Genomic DNA, 17,949 nt, shown 5'->3' on the forward strand with positions numbered 1-17,949 from the left:
AGTAAAGATTCAGGGAATTGCTCAGAATTCTGAACCAGGAACACGAAGGTCCCCACCCCACGACAGTGGGAGTACTCCACAGTTCAAAAGGACCGAAATTCAGAAAACCTGCGTACCTCTGCACACGGGAGGCGCGCGGATGTTCTCTGACTAGAGCGGCAATGGCAGCAGCTGAGGTTTGCAGCTGGGAACCCTCCGGCAGATACGATTGGAGTGGTGACCGGTGGGAATTGCTACAGGAGAGGGGACTCTGTGCGGGGTTTGGGCCCCATGACCCAAGCTCAACTCGGTGCATGGCTCCTGCCCTGACACGCAAACTGGACTCAGCACGCGGTTCGGCTCCTGAGACTCTAGCTGAGCTCGGCGCGCAGTTTGGGCCCAGATCTAGCCAATGGACAGGACATTCTTCACAGTTGAGTGGAGAGTGGGGTCTGACTTTCACAAGAACTCTGGTGCCCCATATTTGACCACATCCTCTTGATGGGAAGACCTGGTGGCACTCAGAGGAAGGATAGCAGGCTACCAAGAAGAGACTTGATATCCTATGAGCATATACAGGGGGAGGAGGTCCCCCTCAGTCACAGTCATAGGGGAGGGGAGTAAGGGGAAAATAAGAGGGAGGGAGGAATGGGAGGATAGTAGAGATGGGATAACAATTGAGATGTAATATGAATAAAATAAAATAAATTTTAAAAAATTTAAAATATCTATGTAAACTTATTTTAACTTAATTTTTAAAAGGTTGTAGTAGGAAGTGAACAGTACCCAAAATAAGGTTGGTCTTCCTGAAGGCAAAGCTTGCAACATCTTTCAATACTCTGGCAGTCTCAACAGCCCCTCCCCCAATGTATTTTATGTGCTATTCTCCATTATGCATAGTCCTATCTCATAAAATGGCACCTGTCTAACTATTTTTAACTGTTACACGCTCATGATGCCCTAAAATACTGTCCTAGATGCTTAAACAGGAAAATGTAGAAAACTCTGGCCTGTTTAATGTTAATACTTTGAACTTTGGCTATAAGTTTAAGAAACACATAAGACTTATGATTAGGTAGGAAGCTTTTCTAACTATTCAAAGTAAATAACGAAAATTAAGTTACGAGCCCCTGTTACCTCAGGGTAGACTGTTCCCTTGTGTCAACTATGGTAGACACAAACTGAGTGCTTCCACGGTGTTGGCTACTTGTGTCCCTACAGTTTTGAACCTGAGCGTCCTCAATCACAAACGAGGCAGTGAGAAAAGAATTAAAATTGGTATAGATGTAAGTTCTAAACTTACAGACACTTACCAATGTAAGTAACCCTATTGAAGCTTATTAGCTTATTAGCTAAGTAAATTCACACAGTTTGAGAGTTTATGTACTTCTTGCTGGAGAAATTAAGCATTCCTTGATGTACAACTATAAACAGCTGCAACCGGTGGCGATAACTGGTGGTAGCTGTTGTCTGTTTGGGTTCGGTTTGGTCTTTGCCTTCAGGTGTTAAAACAATCCCAAAAATAACTGGAAAATATATCTAGTGTCTGGAGCCATCAATGAGGACAATCCATGTTCACTGTGTATATATGAGCACCTATGTGTCCATATGGCACATGTACATATGTTCACATGTAACCGTGTAAGTACAGAGGTCTGAGAACAACTCAGCTGTTGATCTTTTCTGTCTATCTTGTTTGAGACAGGGACTCTCTTTGCTGTTTCCCATCATGGACACCGGGCTAGCTGTCCATGTGAGCTACCACGGATTTTTCTGTGTCCACCTGCCATCTTGCAGTCTGAGGGCCACAGGCTCATGCTGTTGTGCCTGGCATTACAAGCATGCAGGGCATTCTCACTCAAGTCCTTGTGCTCTCACAGCAAGCACTTTACCCCTGACGCCATCTCCCCTGCCCTTTGTTAGCATTTCTATTATCACCATAGTACGTAAAGCACAGGCTGTGAAAATGCTACGGCCCTGCCTCTTTAGGTCAGAGGCTGGACCTCCTCACGGAGAAAAGCCCTTTCAAGAAAAGTCTGAAAACATACCTGAGCAAGGGCCAGAAAAATCTCAACTGACAGAAGCAGAAGACTTTAAGCAGGTAAGGTTTAGGTGGCAAAGGAGGAGCAGAGTATGAAAGCTTCTTATTTGTCTACATTTATGGATTTCAAAAAACACAAAGCAGGTTATGACACTCAGAAAATGCTATCTCACTTCTAAATGATTTCTGAAACTAAGCAGGCAACGGCCACTGAATCTGTATGTAAATTAAATTCATAAATAAATCATTCTTCTTAGAACATCGTGAATGAATGACTCTGTAGGACCCTGGACAATTCTCACCAAAACCATAAAGCGCCAGGAACATGTCCTGAAACAAAAGCCCCAATGACAACGTCCATTCGTGGCATTAGTGCTGTTTCTTTATATGTAGGACCAAGTTATGAATGAATTGATTGGGGAAAAAAAAAGCAGATTTGGGAAAGTGGATACCTTGCTTCTAAAGAGCAATATCTTCTCTAGGTAAATTTGATATTTCTTAGTCAACTGACCATATTTTAGGATTAGTTCTTAGTACAAAATGAGTTTGAATGGATTTCAATTTATATTCTTAATAAAAAGTGAAAGTTGAAATTGAAACAATCAGAGAGTATTTTAAAAATCTATCTTGGCTATGCTCTGAAAACGAATAAGATGTCTAAAAGAGTTTAAAATCATGACATAGTCCTGAGATTTTTTTCCCTAAGACCTGGACTTTGTGAGAGCCACAGAAGTGTGTGCACATACATAAACCATGTGTTTCTCAGCAAGTATAATATAAAAACCAGATTTCAAAGACAGGACAGAAAGGGCAAGGTATGTTTGAAATAATTTTGTAATGATGATATGTTGAAATCATTTTTGATGCATTGGGTTAATTGGGTTAGATGGAATATAAAAATTAGATTTATCTGTTTCACTTTACTCATTTCTTATGTCTAGGAAATTCCAGATGTGGGAGGCCTGCTCCGTTACACCACAGCTCTACTCTATAGTGCTTGTCAAGAACGCTTGTCATAATGACGTGCTTGCTTCTCCTTCCCCACCCACTCCTTATTTCTTTCTTTTTTTCCCTCATCCTAGAATTGTTTCAGGTGTTGGGACTGTAGTACACGGGAAACATCAAGAAATTCTGAAATAAACAGATCACAAATGTGATACACAGGGTTCTAAAGTGGAAAAAAATGAATACATATTCATTGCCAGGTTTCATTAATTCAATTTAAATAATTAGCATAGTTATATTGTCAACCATATTAAAAATATAAAGAATTTCTCAACTAGTTTCACTTAATTGATGCCACTTATAAAATTAGATGCAGAAATTTTAGACTTTGAGTATTTTAAGTATGCTACAAAATTTCCCTTTTAAACAATGAACTATGTATTAAAGCATAAAATGTTTGTGAAATAAAGTACAGAATCATAAATATTGTACCTTTACTCTGGCCTTCTTATTGTCCTCATAATGTTACTACTGCCCTTTGCCTCACAATTTTATTCACAAATTAGTGACTCAAAATTTTAATGTTGAGCCACGCACAGTGCCACATGTCATTAATCCTAGCACTCAGAAGGCAGAGGCAGGCAGATCTCTGTAAGTTTGAGGCCAGCCTGGTCTACAGGGAGCATTCCAGTACAGCCAGGGCTATTACACAGAGAAACTGTCTTGAAAACACACACACACACACACACACACACACACACACAAACACACACACACATATATATATTTTGTTCTCTTCTTCTGCCCTCTAACGTTCCTCCTGCCCATCACTGTACAGTTTCATATGTTACAGAATCTAGAATACCTCACAAAGGAAACATGAGCCAAGGAGATGCCTCAAGCAGCAAAAAGTGTTTACTGGGAAAGCCTGCTGGCTGGTTCGATCCCTGGATAAGGTAGACAAGATAACTGATTCTATAAAGTTGTCCCCCGACCTCCACAGGCATTATATGGAATGCACACACCTACCTACCTGTCTATACACACACACACACACACACACACACACACACACACACACACACACACATCTACCTATGTATACACACACACTTACCTATGTATACACACACACTCACACACACACAATTACTTTGCTTAAAGAAAGGAAAACAGAACACAGAAACATATACCCTGCTAGCAGAGAGCCACTATGCTCCAATTACCTCATGTTCTTAGCAATCTGAAGAACTGTGCACTCATCTCAGCTTAATTATCATCTCTGTGAACTTTCTCATTACATCCCAAGTAAGTTCTCAGCTCAGAAGGGGGAGGACACTTTGTTCTGTTATATTTTGCAGCTTAAAAAAAAAAAGACTACAAAAAGTAAACTGCCTCCGCTGTTAAAAAAAGAAAATAAAACCTTCTCCCAGTAAATAAATCCCACATAAGAAATACTGTGAACACAGAAAAATCATAGAAGACTCTAAAAATCAGGGCCACTATCAGTCCTATGAAGTCAGTGTTCATGCTTAACTGTCCCTATCTTCTCCATGAAGGGAGTGGAGGTGAGACAGTTAATGATGCAAACTTGTCAACTGTGTTAGGGAAATGCCAGTCAGTCATACCCAAACCAAAGCTCCTCTTTTCTTCTCTCTCCTAGACAAACCACAGAACTCCATACTCACATTTTGGAATCAACACATCTCAGTTCAGATCTCACTAAGCAACTTTATGCCTCTGAGACGTTTTGCAGGTTGCCTGTTGCTCCCAGTCCCCTCCCACGTCTGGATTAGGTTAAAACAGTGAGGAACAAGATGTCCAGGTGTCATCTCTCTGTGTGGTCCTGACGGTCAGTGAATACATTTACCAGGATGGGCATGGAGCAGCCACAGGCCAGAGACTACCCATTGCTTCTGAAACCAAGACTTATGACCTAATAAAACTAACATATGAACTGCAGTCTAAAATGAATTAGCAAATACGCTGTGCCTTGGTTTTCATCTAATTGTTTTCTTTCTATTGAGTGCATTTAATTGTAGTATACTATATTAGACTTCCTGGCCCTGATCAATGACCTCTTTATAAGTGACTGACTTCATTTCCACATCCAGTGATGGTTTTATTTCTGTGTTACCGGAACAGTATGAAGACATAAGTAAAATGAACACACACACTGAATGACACTGCTCTCTTAATAATATAAAGAAAAAAAAACCCGTAAGCTGCAAATGAAAATAAATTCCCTGCTATAGATTATAAACATACAGAAAATTCATTGGTCCTTTTTATTCACATATTTATAGGTTTCCTTTACATTTTCCTGTTGTCCAACTATGATTTTTTAAAAACAGCTTTTGCACTGAGTCTGGGTAAACAGTAAGTTAAAATATCATCTAAGTATTTTTCTTAGCTACCTGTAAGCTGTACCATACTCGAAAGTGTGTTCATTGCTGCCTATATTTCACTAAAACCTACATGCATAAACTTCTCCTCTGAAGCTGCAGCCATTTGCACTGGGTGGAATATTACCCTTCCTGCTCCAGTCACCTCACAGGCTTGTGCTGGCCTCCTTATCCAAACCAGCCTTTATACCTAGATAACCCCGTGTCTTTGTCTCGCCGTTCTGCGTGGCTGGTTTCACATGCTTACTCGACCCTTTGGTTGCCGGTCTTCTTCTTGACTACAAGTGACACAAATGTGCACTGGGCTAAGTTGTCACCGAGGATCTGATTAATCTTGACCTAACACCATGCTTCCAAATATCTGAGAAGACAGATTAAGTAGCAGTGGACTAGGAGCACAGCAAATTAGAAGAGATGACCATGAGCTCTCATGAACTGCAACCAGCAGTGAAGCCCGTTTCTCTAGCAACACTAAGCCCATAACCTGAATTCATGGAGAAGGCTCCTGAGATCTGTGCAGTGTGACACAACGCGGGCGCTATTTAGTCAGCGTGTGTAACTAATATCACTTACCTAGGAAATCTGTACAACCAAAAAGGTAAGCTTAGGTTTGGCAATTGTTAGAATTTTGCCTTTCAACATGGTTTTATTTATATCACTACAGATTTGTGTATTTTACATTACTTAGTGTTTGGTAATTCATTAAACTTGCACTTAATATGAAAATAAACCCAAATTTGGCAACTCAAAGACCCTTCAAACTCATGTAACTTATTTACCTTTGAGTATTTCTGTTGCTTTCCAGTGTGTGATATCCCAGATATGGAATCAGAGACTTTTCTGCCAGATCTGGCTCCCTACAAGCCCTGATGTATCACCAGGTGTGTTCAGTGTTCCTGGAGCCACAAGGCCTTGAGGCTTTTCCATTATACAAAGATAATGAAAGTATATTATGCACCTTTTGCTCTTTGCAGGGAATTGCTATACTTAGGTCAGCCTTTGCTTTGTTTATTTCTTTCTTAGAATAGCCTTACTTATTTGTGAGCTTTGCTTTATTTTTCTACATATTTACAGAAAATGTCTCTCTGCTCTTCCTGGGAAGATTGTGTTACACATACAAATACACACATTCACATCCATACCACATATGACTTTTGGAAGATATCTCTTTAAGGTGTGAATACACCATATCCAGAACAATCAATATCCCATTCATTTGTTCAATTCTATTATCTCCCCTTGGTTTACTTTTTTAAAAAATTGAGTAATTTTAAGCACAGATTCAAGGAACCCTGCTTCTTCAGCTCAGGTTCTTTGTGTCCATGCATTACCTCTATCGACTACAATACACACACACACACACACACACACAGACAAACACACACAGACACATACACACACACAGACACACATAGACACACACAGACAAACACACAAACACACAGACACAGACACATACACACAGGCACACACACACACACACACACACACACACACACACACACACACACACACATACAGACACACTTCTTGCCAGCAATTATTTTTCTACCTTTTACCATTCCCTTGTACATCACAGTAGGAAAGTACGGGTATTCACCAAACATGTGCTCCTGCCCTGTCTTTTCTCCTCCTAAATGTTTTCATAGACAGTTGTGTAACATGTTCTTCCAGACTTGCCTATGCTATCTTTCAAATGTGCACTGCTTATTTCTTCCTAAGTTAATGTTAGGACTTCAAACTTGTGTGGCGTGTGATACGATACGCAGTCTCTCATCCTCAAGTACACGAGACTTCCTCCACAGACCAGCTCAGCTCTTGCTTTCTCACACCAATTTCGAAGACATCCAGATTCCAACATCAGACAGGAGATGTTAGCCCTGACTTGACGTTGGCTACTGACTTTGTGGACATGTACGTTGGTACTGAAAGGTCTCCAAAGCCCACTCTTCTCATTTGTCCTGCCCTCATTCTGTTTCGCATTTCTCACTCTTCACAATATTCACTTCCTTAAGCCTTAAGGAAACTACTGCATAACAGAAGTTTTCACACATCTGAAACAGCAATTAAACACGACATCTGATAATAGCATTTTGCAGTTGTGTTTCACATTATTAACAAACAGATAAAAGTGAGCTCAAAAAATGTCACATCCAAATAAGTGTAAGAGTGAAAAATCAGAAATGGAGATGAGCTGATGGTGAGATCTTGGCAGACAGAGGCAACACCTGTATTTATAGCCTTGTAGGGTGATGAAAGAAAAGCCTGTTTAGTGACCTTGCCCAAAAGACTCTTTCTTTTTCCTTCATATTATTCCCTTAGAGTTTGAAGTAAGGATATTATATGCACATTTAAACAAATTCTGGATGTTTTTTACGGAGTTTTACAAAGCAGCTATAGACAGTCTGTTTCATCACAGTCTCAGATGCCCAGCTAAGATAGCTCACCATTTTCCCTATATGGGTCTGTACTTAAAGAGTCCTGCAAAAATGTGTGCTAACACAGTCCAACAGTGAGATTTTTTTTTTAGTAAATTCTCGATGTGATACTACTTATTGTTATTTCCAGCTATGTACTCACTAATGAAAGGTACTCATTAACAAAACCTTGCCAAACTATAGTCTCCATAATGTATCAAGAGTAAACAACATAGACATTATTTTATACAAAGAAAAGCAAAACAACTCAAAATCGCATCTACACACAATGCACACAAAAAGTGGGCCAGGGTATGTCATCAGACATCTTACTTATTACTTGATCCTTGGGCACCAGTGTGAACTCTGGAAGTCTACTTTATCTTTCAAAGTACCTTTAACACAAGAAACAGGGATGCACTTCTTACTACTCAGTGGGGAAGAACAAAGCGAAGGGCAGTCATTTTGCACAATGTCATGCTAGAAGTCTTGTCCCCATTGGGTAGCCTTCATAGTGACTGAAGGTGCTATACAAGATGCTGGAGCAAACTGTCACCAATTATCTTAGCTAACTCTGGACACTGTATACTACAGCAGTAATCAGCCAAAATGAACCCACCAATATTACAGTGGCAAGTTTGTTATAGAGACAACCAATCATTTTCTGAGTAGAGTTAATATTCATCTCAGAGTAGGGGACTTAGGGGACTTATGTGGGATACTGTTACTATGGTTAAAATATCATGGCTGGTGAGGTCTCAGGCCCTTGTGGGAGAGCGGCTTCTGCTGTTTACTGAACAGACATGATGCTTTGCACCAGTGGTCTCTAGTGACTGCAGAGGCTCATAACTGGTCAAAGTACAAAGAATAAATGACTGTTGAATGCCCGTCCACAAATAACACATTTATAACATCCCCACAAACCCTTCCAAAGTATAGAGAGCATCCATCACAGAAGGAGCAGCAGGAAATAAGAGCTGGAGGAAGGGAGATCTGCATGTAAGGCTGATTTCGAGCTAGAATGCTGCTGTAGGCATCAACTCAGCAGCTGTGACTACATGCCCAAGCTCTCTCCACATGACTGCGACTATCTACGCTCTGTGTTGAAAGGGCCTCTCATGGGTTTATATAGAGAGATAACAGATAGTGGGGACGGATACGGACACTCTGTACTTGTAAGTAACTGGTAAGGTGCCTATATTCCTGTAAACAAGCTATGACTGCGTTACTATTTACAACCTGATATATTTATCGAGACACACACACATGCACACACGGACACGTGTGCGCACACATACACGCACACAGACACATAGACAGATGGGGGGGGAATGTGAATGAAGAGGAAGGAGCTAAACAGGAAGACAAGGAAACAAGAATACATGAATAGGATGAATACAATTGAAATACACTGTGTACATGTATGAAAATGTCCTAATATGAATTATTAATATATTTTATTAATATATGTCAATAAACAATTTTAAAAATAAATGTTAGTTCTTTTCCATTTCTTTGTCTTTGATATCTTATTAGAAATAGCATTTCTCTGTCATAATTAATAAAATTTCCAGACTAGCACAGAAATATGCTGCCTCTATATATGTATAGCACGTAATTATCAAAATGTACATAAACATTTTATCTAAAGATATGCAGTATGCTTGATATAATTAATTTCCACTGTGAGTTTTCGAGAAAAAAAATCAGCAATTTTATTCTAAACAAAAATAATATTAACTGGTGAGTTTTAATTATATTTTACTAAAAATATATCTGCATATGAACTCTTTACTTTTTCACTATTTTAACTGTGCTTTGTGAGGTATTCCATTGCACATTTCAGGAAATCAGTAATCAGGACAGTGTTTCTACGCCCTTTGTTATTTTCCTCTCCCTTAGATTTATACATGGTAAGAGAAATAATTCTTGCAGTGTTGACTCCAGGTGAGGAGTCCCCAAGGACATGCCAGAGGACATGCATCCTAGACAAATTTCTCCCACTTCCATCTCTGCTAGTAACAGAGAATAAAAAGGAAATTAACCTAGATCAGTATCAGAAAAAACAACAACAACAACAACAGGAAGATAATCCAGTGCAAATAAAGATTTTACGTATCTGGAATAACTGTAAAGCACAAAGTCAATTTTTCTTAAATATAAGTTTAGTGCTTAGCCTAAGGCTAACAAAACAAAGACAAAAAAAAAAAAAAAAAAAAATCACCAGCATTGTGAATGTAACAAAAGCTAACAATACCTGAATTAATGCTATGTCTTATACAAATAAATGTTGGAATATCTGCGAGGTTATGGTGGGAGGTGTGCAGATGCCACCTGCTGAGTCTGTAACTAGTTACTGAAGCCATAGAACCTCCCTGTTCCTCAGGCTCTGCCCAGGATACTGTCCCTGTGCTTGTGATACAAAGAAACCCAACTACTTCCACTAGCCCTACTGGGACACTTTATATCACTGATGCCAAGGATTTCACAATCTATTAAATCAAAGAATCATGATAAATTATGAAAATTTAAAAACATCTTTACAAGAAGCTGGAAGAAAGAGATAAAAACAGCATGAGGTTAATAACAGTTATGGGAAATGGGTACAAGATATTTTTGTAAACTTCACTTTTTCTTACTTTCTGGAGCTCCGTAATCAGTAGGGGAAAAAAATCGGCACACCTCTGGTTTTTCATAGGACAGTATATGTTCCTTAATGATAGTGCAACAAAAGTCATAATTAGCTATTCTTTTGGGGAAAAAAAACACATTTTGAGATAGTTAGTTCTTATTCTACAAGAAACTCCTCAATTTCTTATTATTTGTAAGTAATTCTAAATATCCATTTCACTTGTATTCTCCCTCCATAGCAGAACTTTAGAATACTTGAAGTCTCACTTGATTGATGGACCGTAAAGCATGGCCCCCACCCCACGAGCTGGAAATCTTTCAAGTACAAGGACTCCACATGCTTTTTACCCCCTTATTCAAAGCATAACTGATTTACCTAATAAATTCATATTCAGAGGCTAGAGAGATGGCCCCTAAGGTTGAAAGCACTAGCTGCTCTTCCACAGGACCCAGGTTCAATCCCCAGCACCCACAAAAGTTTTAAACTCCAGTTTAGGGGATCTGACACCTGCTAATGGCCTCAGTGGGCACCAGGCATTCACACAATGAACAGACACACAGGCTGGCTGTGTCTGTAAAAAGCAACAAAATACTTTTTTTTTTAAATAAACAAGTATATATTCAGCTAACATGTTTCATTTGACTAAGAAAAAATTTTGATGGTTCAGATTATTCTTCAATTTATTTTATATTGTTACACTCATTTACAATACAAAATTTCATGTTTAAATAGTCTCTTTGAATAACTAGTCTTTCCAAAAATTAAGCCAACAGTTTACAGCAGAGTAACAGCTTCGGTAGTTAAGGATATTGATGAGTATTTCTAAAGAGTGCTTAAAACTTTTGCACTTTATGTAAAACACCAAAATAATGTAGGCAAATGAACACAAACTCAAGTTTTTTAAAAAAGTAAACAACCTGATTGCTTAAATATAAAGAGAAATTTTACTGAAAAACACTGCAATGACGAAAGTTTATTTTAAATATATATGGATAAACCACACATACAAAATAGACCCCAAATAAGACTTTGTTTCTCTGCAATGTTTGAAGTTAGCAGAAACTATAGACATAATCACTAATCAAACATTTTTAGGAACACCCACAGTACGTATTTCACATACTAGACATCCTAGGAAACTTAACAAGTAGGTTTAGGTTTATAAAAACTGCATCAGAATGCACTAAAATAGGAGCAGTTAGTTTTGGCTCAGCAACTAGTTAATGCCTGCCCTCTACACTGCCAAACTCATTCTCATTTTAAAAATCCCAAAATAAACAGTAAGAAATAAAATGAGTGATTAAGTGGATGAGAATTCTGTTGGAAGCTTGGTCAATGAAAACAAGCAAGTATTTTCCCATAAGAAACCAGTAGGCGGTGCCAACTATAGTATATTATCTTTTAAACCCAAAACTCCAGAAGAAGGGATCACCGTACAGGGCTGAGCAGCTCCCGGTTCAGTTAGTGGAGGCTGGGATTAGAATTATTTGGAAGCCACAGATAGAAATGTAAACTAATATTTACTATAATGAAAGATCAATAAATGAAATGAATGAAAGCATAGGAAGACAAAAGGTATGGTCTTTATGTAGAGTATTATACTGGAAATTTCCTTCTCGTCAAATGACAATTGTTGGTCTCTGAAACTAAAGAAAATATGCTGAAGTTGGGACAAAACCAGCCTGTGAGTGGACACCCAGGTTTTCTCACACAAAATATTTCTTTCTTCCTTGCTCTGTGTCTTTTTGTTTTGGTTTGATTTTTCAAAGAACTGATTTATCAGCATATGACCTACAGAAAGTATTGTCTATATGCATCATTTTAAATGAGCATTTCTACATATGTAAAACATCCTGATTTAAAATATTTTTTTAAAAAATAATGTATTGTAAATGATTTTGAAAAGTATTTTTGTTCGCTGTCTGATCCATATGAAAAAGTCCGTATTTGAGCAATGGCCTGGCTGTAACATATACAGGGGGAGGTAATCCCCCTCAGGAACAGTCATAGGGGAGGGGAATAAGGGGAAAATGGGAGGGAGGGAAGAATGGGAGGATACAAGGGATGAGATAACCATTGAGATGTAACAAGAATAAATTAATAAAGGAGAAAAAAATTAAAAAAAAAGAAATTCCATATTTGGGTTTAGAGTCATAATACAAGAGCTTCAATTTTCACAGCTATGCATTCCAAGCAATAGACTGGTGGTTTAAAGAGACTAAAACGATCTCTTTCTCGTCTAAAGGTGCAATGGGACTTCTTAATGAAAAGCCTCTTCGCCACAAGATAATATGGATGGGTCAGTGAGAGAATCAATGAGTGAGTAAATAAGCAACCACATATGGATGCAGCTTGGAAGGATCTTAGAGCTACACAAGTGTGGCGCAGGTAAAAGCCATAACTTCCTCCATGTTGCACCACTTTAAACTTCCCTCGGAGTCTTTACTCTTTCGCTGCAAAGCATAGAACACACAGCAGTATCAAACTTTTCACGACATAGCTGCACAGAGATTCCATGAAACTTCCACTTGAAAAAAAATCTATAGAATAAGTTATTCGCCCTTTTACTACAGGTCCTTGTTTTTAATGAAGTTTTGTTTTTATTTTTATATTTTTAGATAGCCTAGAAGAAAACTTAGTAAGGAAAGCAAAAAGTAATTTCATTTGTTTACTTTATCGTATCCCAAACAGTGCGCGTGAAAAATTTAACATTGAACTCATTTAAGGTTGGAAAAGGAAGAAAATGAAAGGTTCGGAACCAACCTATTCAAACAGAGATTCTTCTCCAGATTCTAAGGTTCAGTCTACGGGGACGAAATTTCCCCCACAGATTCTGTTATTGTGAAAAGTGGAGAAAAGGTTTCTTGGGTTTTGTTTGTTGCTGCTGCTGCTGCTGTTATTGTTGTTTTTAATTTACAACTAGTGCATTTCTGAAAAGTGTTGCTCAGTTTACCAGAGGCATGCAACAGGGCACTCAAACGCCATAGAATGCATTCAACACTGAGTACTTCATCACCACCAACAGTGGCCACCTTCAGCATCCCTTTTGCCCAGCCCTGTCATCAGGCCTGGGGGGCGGGTGGGGGGAGAAGGGAGTCACCCATATAACCAATATCCGGTGGATAAGGAAAGAGAAGCATTGTCCATTTAAATTAAGAAGAGATAATGGTCTACCTTGCAGGCGTTGTCTCATTAAACCCAAGCGAAGCACCGGTACAAGTGACCATTCCCTCTCTTGCTGGAAGACACCAGCAAGGGCTTAAAACCAACGCGGCGCCGCCGCCGCCGCTGGGAAAGCGTGAGGAAGACGGCACCGAAGATGTACACCCTCCGGGGCTAACGGAGGCGGCTGGGAAGGACCTACGGCACTGCTCGCGCGGGGCGTGGGGGCGCGGGAGCGACGCTCGGGGACCGCTGGCATCCTAGAAGCCTTCAGCCCGGGCCGCCCTGGCCAGCGGCCAGCCCCTGTGCGCCCGCGGTCCCCGCCCCTTCACCTCTCCATCTCCCGCGCCAGGAGGGCTGGACCGCCCCCACAGCCAGCGGCTCGCCCGGCCCTCGGCTTCCGGCGCTGCGGGCGGCTCGGGCCAACTTGCCAGACCTCCCGCGGCGCCCTGGACCCGGGCAGCCAACACAACCTAGGCGCTGGGGAGACCCGGCACTGCGCGCACCTCCAAAACATTCGGAGAGCACTTTGGTTCTGGCTCCCCGGAGCAGCTTTCCAAACCATTGCGGGGCTCAGACACAGCCCCGGAACCGGCGCGCACCCGCGCACACACACCCTCGCACACGCACACCCGCGCGCGCACAGACTTCTTGGCCAGCGTTGCCATCACACACCCGGGGAACGCCATCGAGGGGGCCAAGTACCTGCTCTCTGCTAGCTGTTGTGCTGTTCACTTCATCCTCCGTTGACAAGGAAACCAAACCGCACTTCTTTTTTTTTTTTTTTTTTTAATTTCCATAAAAACCTTCCACTGCCATCATTTGAAAATTGATTTACGGGGAAGGGAGAAGGAGGAAGAAGGGATAATATAGATATAGATATCAGGATATCTATTATAAAATTATCTCGTTTTTTAAATAAAAAAGTCAAATGTGCAAAAGTCGCAGTTAATGTAAAGGAGGGAAAAAAAGCTTATGCTTAAAAATAATCCCATTAACTAGCTGCAAGAAAAGTTTCATGTTATCAACTGATATCAAAAACGGGAGGGGAAAAAACGAAATATTTCTCACAGTCTTCCAAAAAGGTCATAAAAATGCAAAATTAATGTCTTTTTGCTCAGTGGTGCGCATCGAATCGCAAGACGACAAACTTGTGGACACTGCTGGAAAATCCCACCTACACAAAAATGTAACCGGAAAAAGAGTATGTAAAAAAGAGTTAGAAACATGCTTTCTTATCTTTACAAACGGGAAAAAATAGGTACCATACTTCACAACGCTTTTTCCATAAAACCAGTTGCACATTTTGCTGGACTTGGGAGCCGCTCGCAGCGAGCACCGCTACTGCGGACTCCTAGACACAGCACCTTGTCTAGAGAACCATCGCATGCTAGGAAAACTTGATTCAGGAAAAGGCTTAAGACCATGCTCGTCAGCTTTCCCAAATACAAACAATAATCAAAGAAGTGGGAAGAAAAAAAAAGAAGAAGAAGAAGAAAAAACAAAAACAAAAACAAAAAAAAAAAGGACCAAAAAAAAAAAAAAAAGAATAGGACAAGAATGCCACTGAGAAGGTACTCACCGAGCGGGAGTAAAATGTTGGAATAAAAATGAGATTTAGGAAAATACAGTATGGCGGTGGAAGAAGGAATGAAGCGCGTTTTTTTCTCAGTCTCTGCCTCGGGCACTGACACGTGACTCGGAGCCAGGCGGACTTGCAGGCGGCAAGAAGTGGGGGACACTCCGGCTGCTGGGCGACCTCGGAGCCCCTCCAAGCCCTCTTGGGCGGGCGCGGCGGTGGGAGCCGGGCGAGGCGGCCTCCTCGGCGAGCCGCGACTAGCAGGTGCCGCTCACGCTGGGCTGAGCGCACGCACACGCACACGCAGGCGGGCAGGGCGCGGGCTGGCGGGGACCGCGCGGGGCGGGCCGGAGGCGCGCAGCTGCCGCCGCCGTGGCCGCCGCCGCTGCTGCTGCTGCTGGTGCCGCCGCCGGTGCGGATGCTGCGGGCGCTCCGCCAAAAGCAGGGCAGTTTAGGGATGCTCGGCAGAGGCCTCCGAGGGTGCACAACTTGCTGCCCACCGCAAAGTTGCCGCCTGCCGCCCCTTTATTTCCCGGCAGTGATCTCCAGGTAGTTTTCCCGTGGAGAGCTCCTGCGCCTCCTCTCCCCCAAGTTTCACTCTTCAAGCCGGATTTAACTAGATCTTTTTATTCATTTGAACTCGGGAGTTCCTTTTTCTTGTAAACTGATTTGCCTATGTCACTTCCTTCCCCCCGCCCCTCCCCAGGACCGTTTTCCACCTTGTGATTCTTAGGGAACCTAGATCTCTGCTACGCTTTATGGGGCAGGGGGGCGTTGTCACTGCAAAGCCAGCGTCAATCCCTTTGGCTGTATTGGCGTGATCCTCATTTGAAAGATAAACAAATTTCTTTTTTTTTTTCTTTTTTCTTTCTTTCTTTCTTTCTTTTCTTTTCTTTTTTCTTTCTTTCTTTTTTTTTTTTTAACAATCCCAACCCAGGTTCTCTTTTTGCTTGCTGCACGGTGATGGGCCAGGGTGTGTACCTGGATAATTTATTCTTTAGTGGGCCAGGCATTGTTTGTTTTGTCTGCTTGAGCACCAGCTTGGACCTGTCTGGAAGGCTCTGCCAGTGAAGGGTCCTTCCTGACTCCTGCAAGTTGTTTTCTCGGGCTGCAAGTCCAGGGAGAGGAGCGAGGGGAAACAAGTGAGTCCATTGTGTGAGTGCTTGCCCGGGCAGCAGGCACCTGGTGGATGGTCGAGAGGGGGAGATGTGCGCCACTCACCAGAAGGCAGTCAAAGCCTAGCCAGGAGCCAGGCGGCTGAGCCGCGCTTTGGAAGGTGGAGGCAAAACAGGGAGTTCACCCAGCGTCTGCTGCGGGATGCCAGTAGCTGGAACAAAGATGCCATCAGCCAATCACGGACTGCTTTGGGATTCCTCCACTGCTGCCTGTTGCAGAACCAGCTTTGTGGGTTCTGCAATGCATTAATTTTTTTCCCTCCATCTTTCACGTAACATGCATATCAAAATCATTTCTCCGTGTTGCTTTCAATCTGGATTGTACAAAAAATAATTGCCATGTCTGTATTCTAAAATGAAAATAAATACAGTTTCTTGGCTCTCACGGTTCTGCTCTGATCTTCTTCTCACTCTTCCCAACGTTGATGTTTAAGATAAAATGTCTGCACTGGAAGCAGGAGTCTAATGTGGACAGTTTCAACATTTAAGCATTTGTTCATTTCGGAGAGCCCCGGCAGTAAATGCTTCTCCAATATTCTGGGCAAAATGTGTAGGTCAAATAAAGTATTAATCCTCAATTTAAATAAAAGATATTTTAAAATAGCCATTAGAATTATTAAATCCTTATCTTGGTACACACTCCCCAGAGAGGATGTGAAGTGTTCACAGAGACGGGTGGGTGCATCAGAGTGGGTTCCAGAACCTCCGGAAGCCTTTAGTTATGTTCAGAAGCCACTGCATAACTCAGAGCAAATGCTGTGAATTGTTCTGTGATCTTGTTGGTCTTTGTTCTTTTTTATTTGTTTGTTTGTTTTGTTTTTTAAATAGATCCCCTTCAAACATGGCTCTTTTTCGTCCAAGTCTCATGAATTAAGCTATTTAAACCTGAGTTTGTTACATTTTCTAGATTTTCTACCCCAGCAAAATGCCCCCGCTCTAAACACACTAAAGAGAAGTCGGTTCTTTCGCATATCTCCCTCCATAACTGATGGAGATGCCAGAATGTGAGCAACTTCACTTTCAAAATGAGTTTGGAGCTTTGGATCAGGCCAGGCAGTGCCTGCATTTAGAGAGTTATTCAAGAAGAACTTTGAAAAACAAGCTGTTTAGAATTGCACTGCAGTAATGGCCCCCAGCCAATCACAGTGATTGTCAGGCTTTTATTATTCAATAAAATGACCCCCCTTTATGTTTAACGAAGCTCTGCTGAGGACAAGCAAGCCATCAATATCCTCCTTCACTTCTCCCGTTTACTTACATAATTGCAGGCCAGTGCTCAAAATATTCCACTATTGCTTATTCCCAAGACGCCGTTCTCCTCCTCTTAGGTTGCACCGCCACATTAAAAATGAGAGTAAACAAAGTCAGATTGAAGGAACAGCTTTTACAAAGCTGAGGCTGCCGTTTAATTCTTATACAGCTCTGTGGCACAGGCGTGGTTAGCCTCATTTTAAAGATTTAAGAAAACAAAGTCAGAGTTTAACTCATTTGCGCAAGACTCTATTGTTATTGCATGGAAGAGATATAGCTGGGCCAGACTTGAGTCCTCGTTTTACAGCGGAATAAGCTGCTTCAGAAACTACACAGAGGAAGATAACTCTCAAGGACTGCTGT

At 41.3% G+C, this 17,949-nt stretch overlaps 1 protein-coding gene across 4 annotated transcripts in view; it reads right to left on the bottom strand.

Annotated features, from left to right (window-relative positions):
• Positions 1–15,289, bottom strand: part of RALYL (RALY RNA binding protein like) — a 651,644-nt gene extending 636,355 nt beyond the window's left edge. The window contains exon 1 of one of the 4 annotated variants that reach the window (XM_084796699.1): positions 15,164–15,289. Coding sequence is in view for 2 of the 4 variants with exons in the window: in XM_084796700.1 (XP_084652826.1) it covers positions 13,594–13,612 (19 nt within the window). In the remaining 2 variants the exon portion in view is untranslated. Of the gene's footprint in view, positions 1–13,593; positions 13,885–14,286; positions 15,138–15,163 lie in introns of those variants that run through there. The other 3 variants (XM_084796698.1, XM_084796700.1, XM_084796697.1) reach the window with 3 other exon arrangements.
• Positions 15,290–17,949: the final 2,660 nt, after the last annotated feature.

The sequence above is a fragment of the Acomys minous genome (genome assembly GCF_964271855.1).
Source record: "Acomys minous genome assembly, chromosome: 9".
In the NCBI taxonomy this organism is placed as follows: domain Eukaryota; kingdom Metazoa; phylum Chordata; class Mammalia; order Rodentia; family Muridae; genus Acomys; species Acomys minous.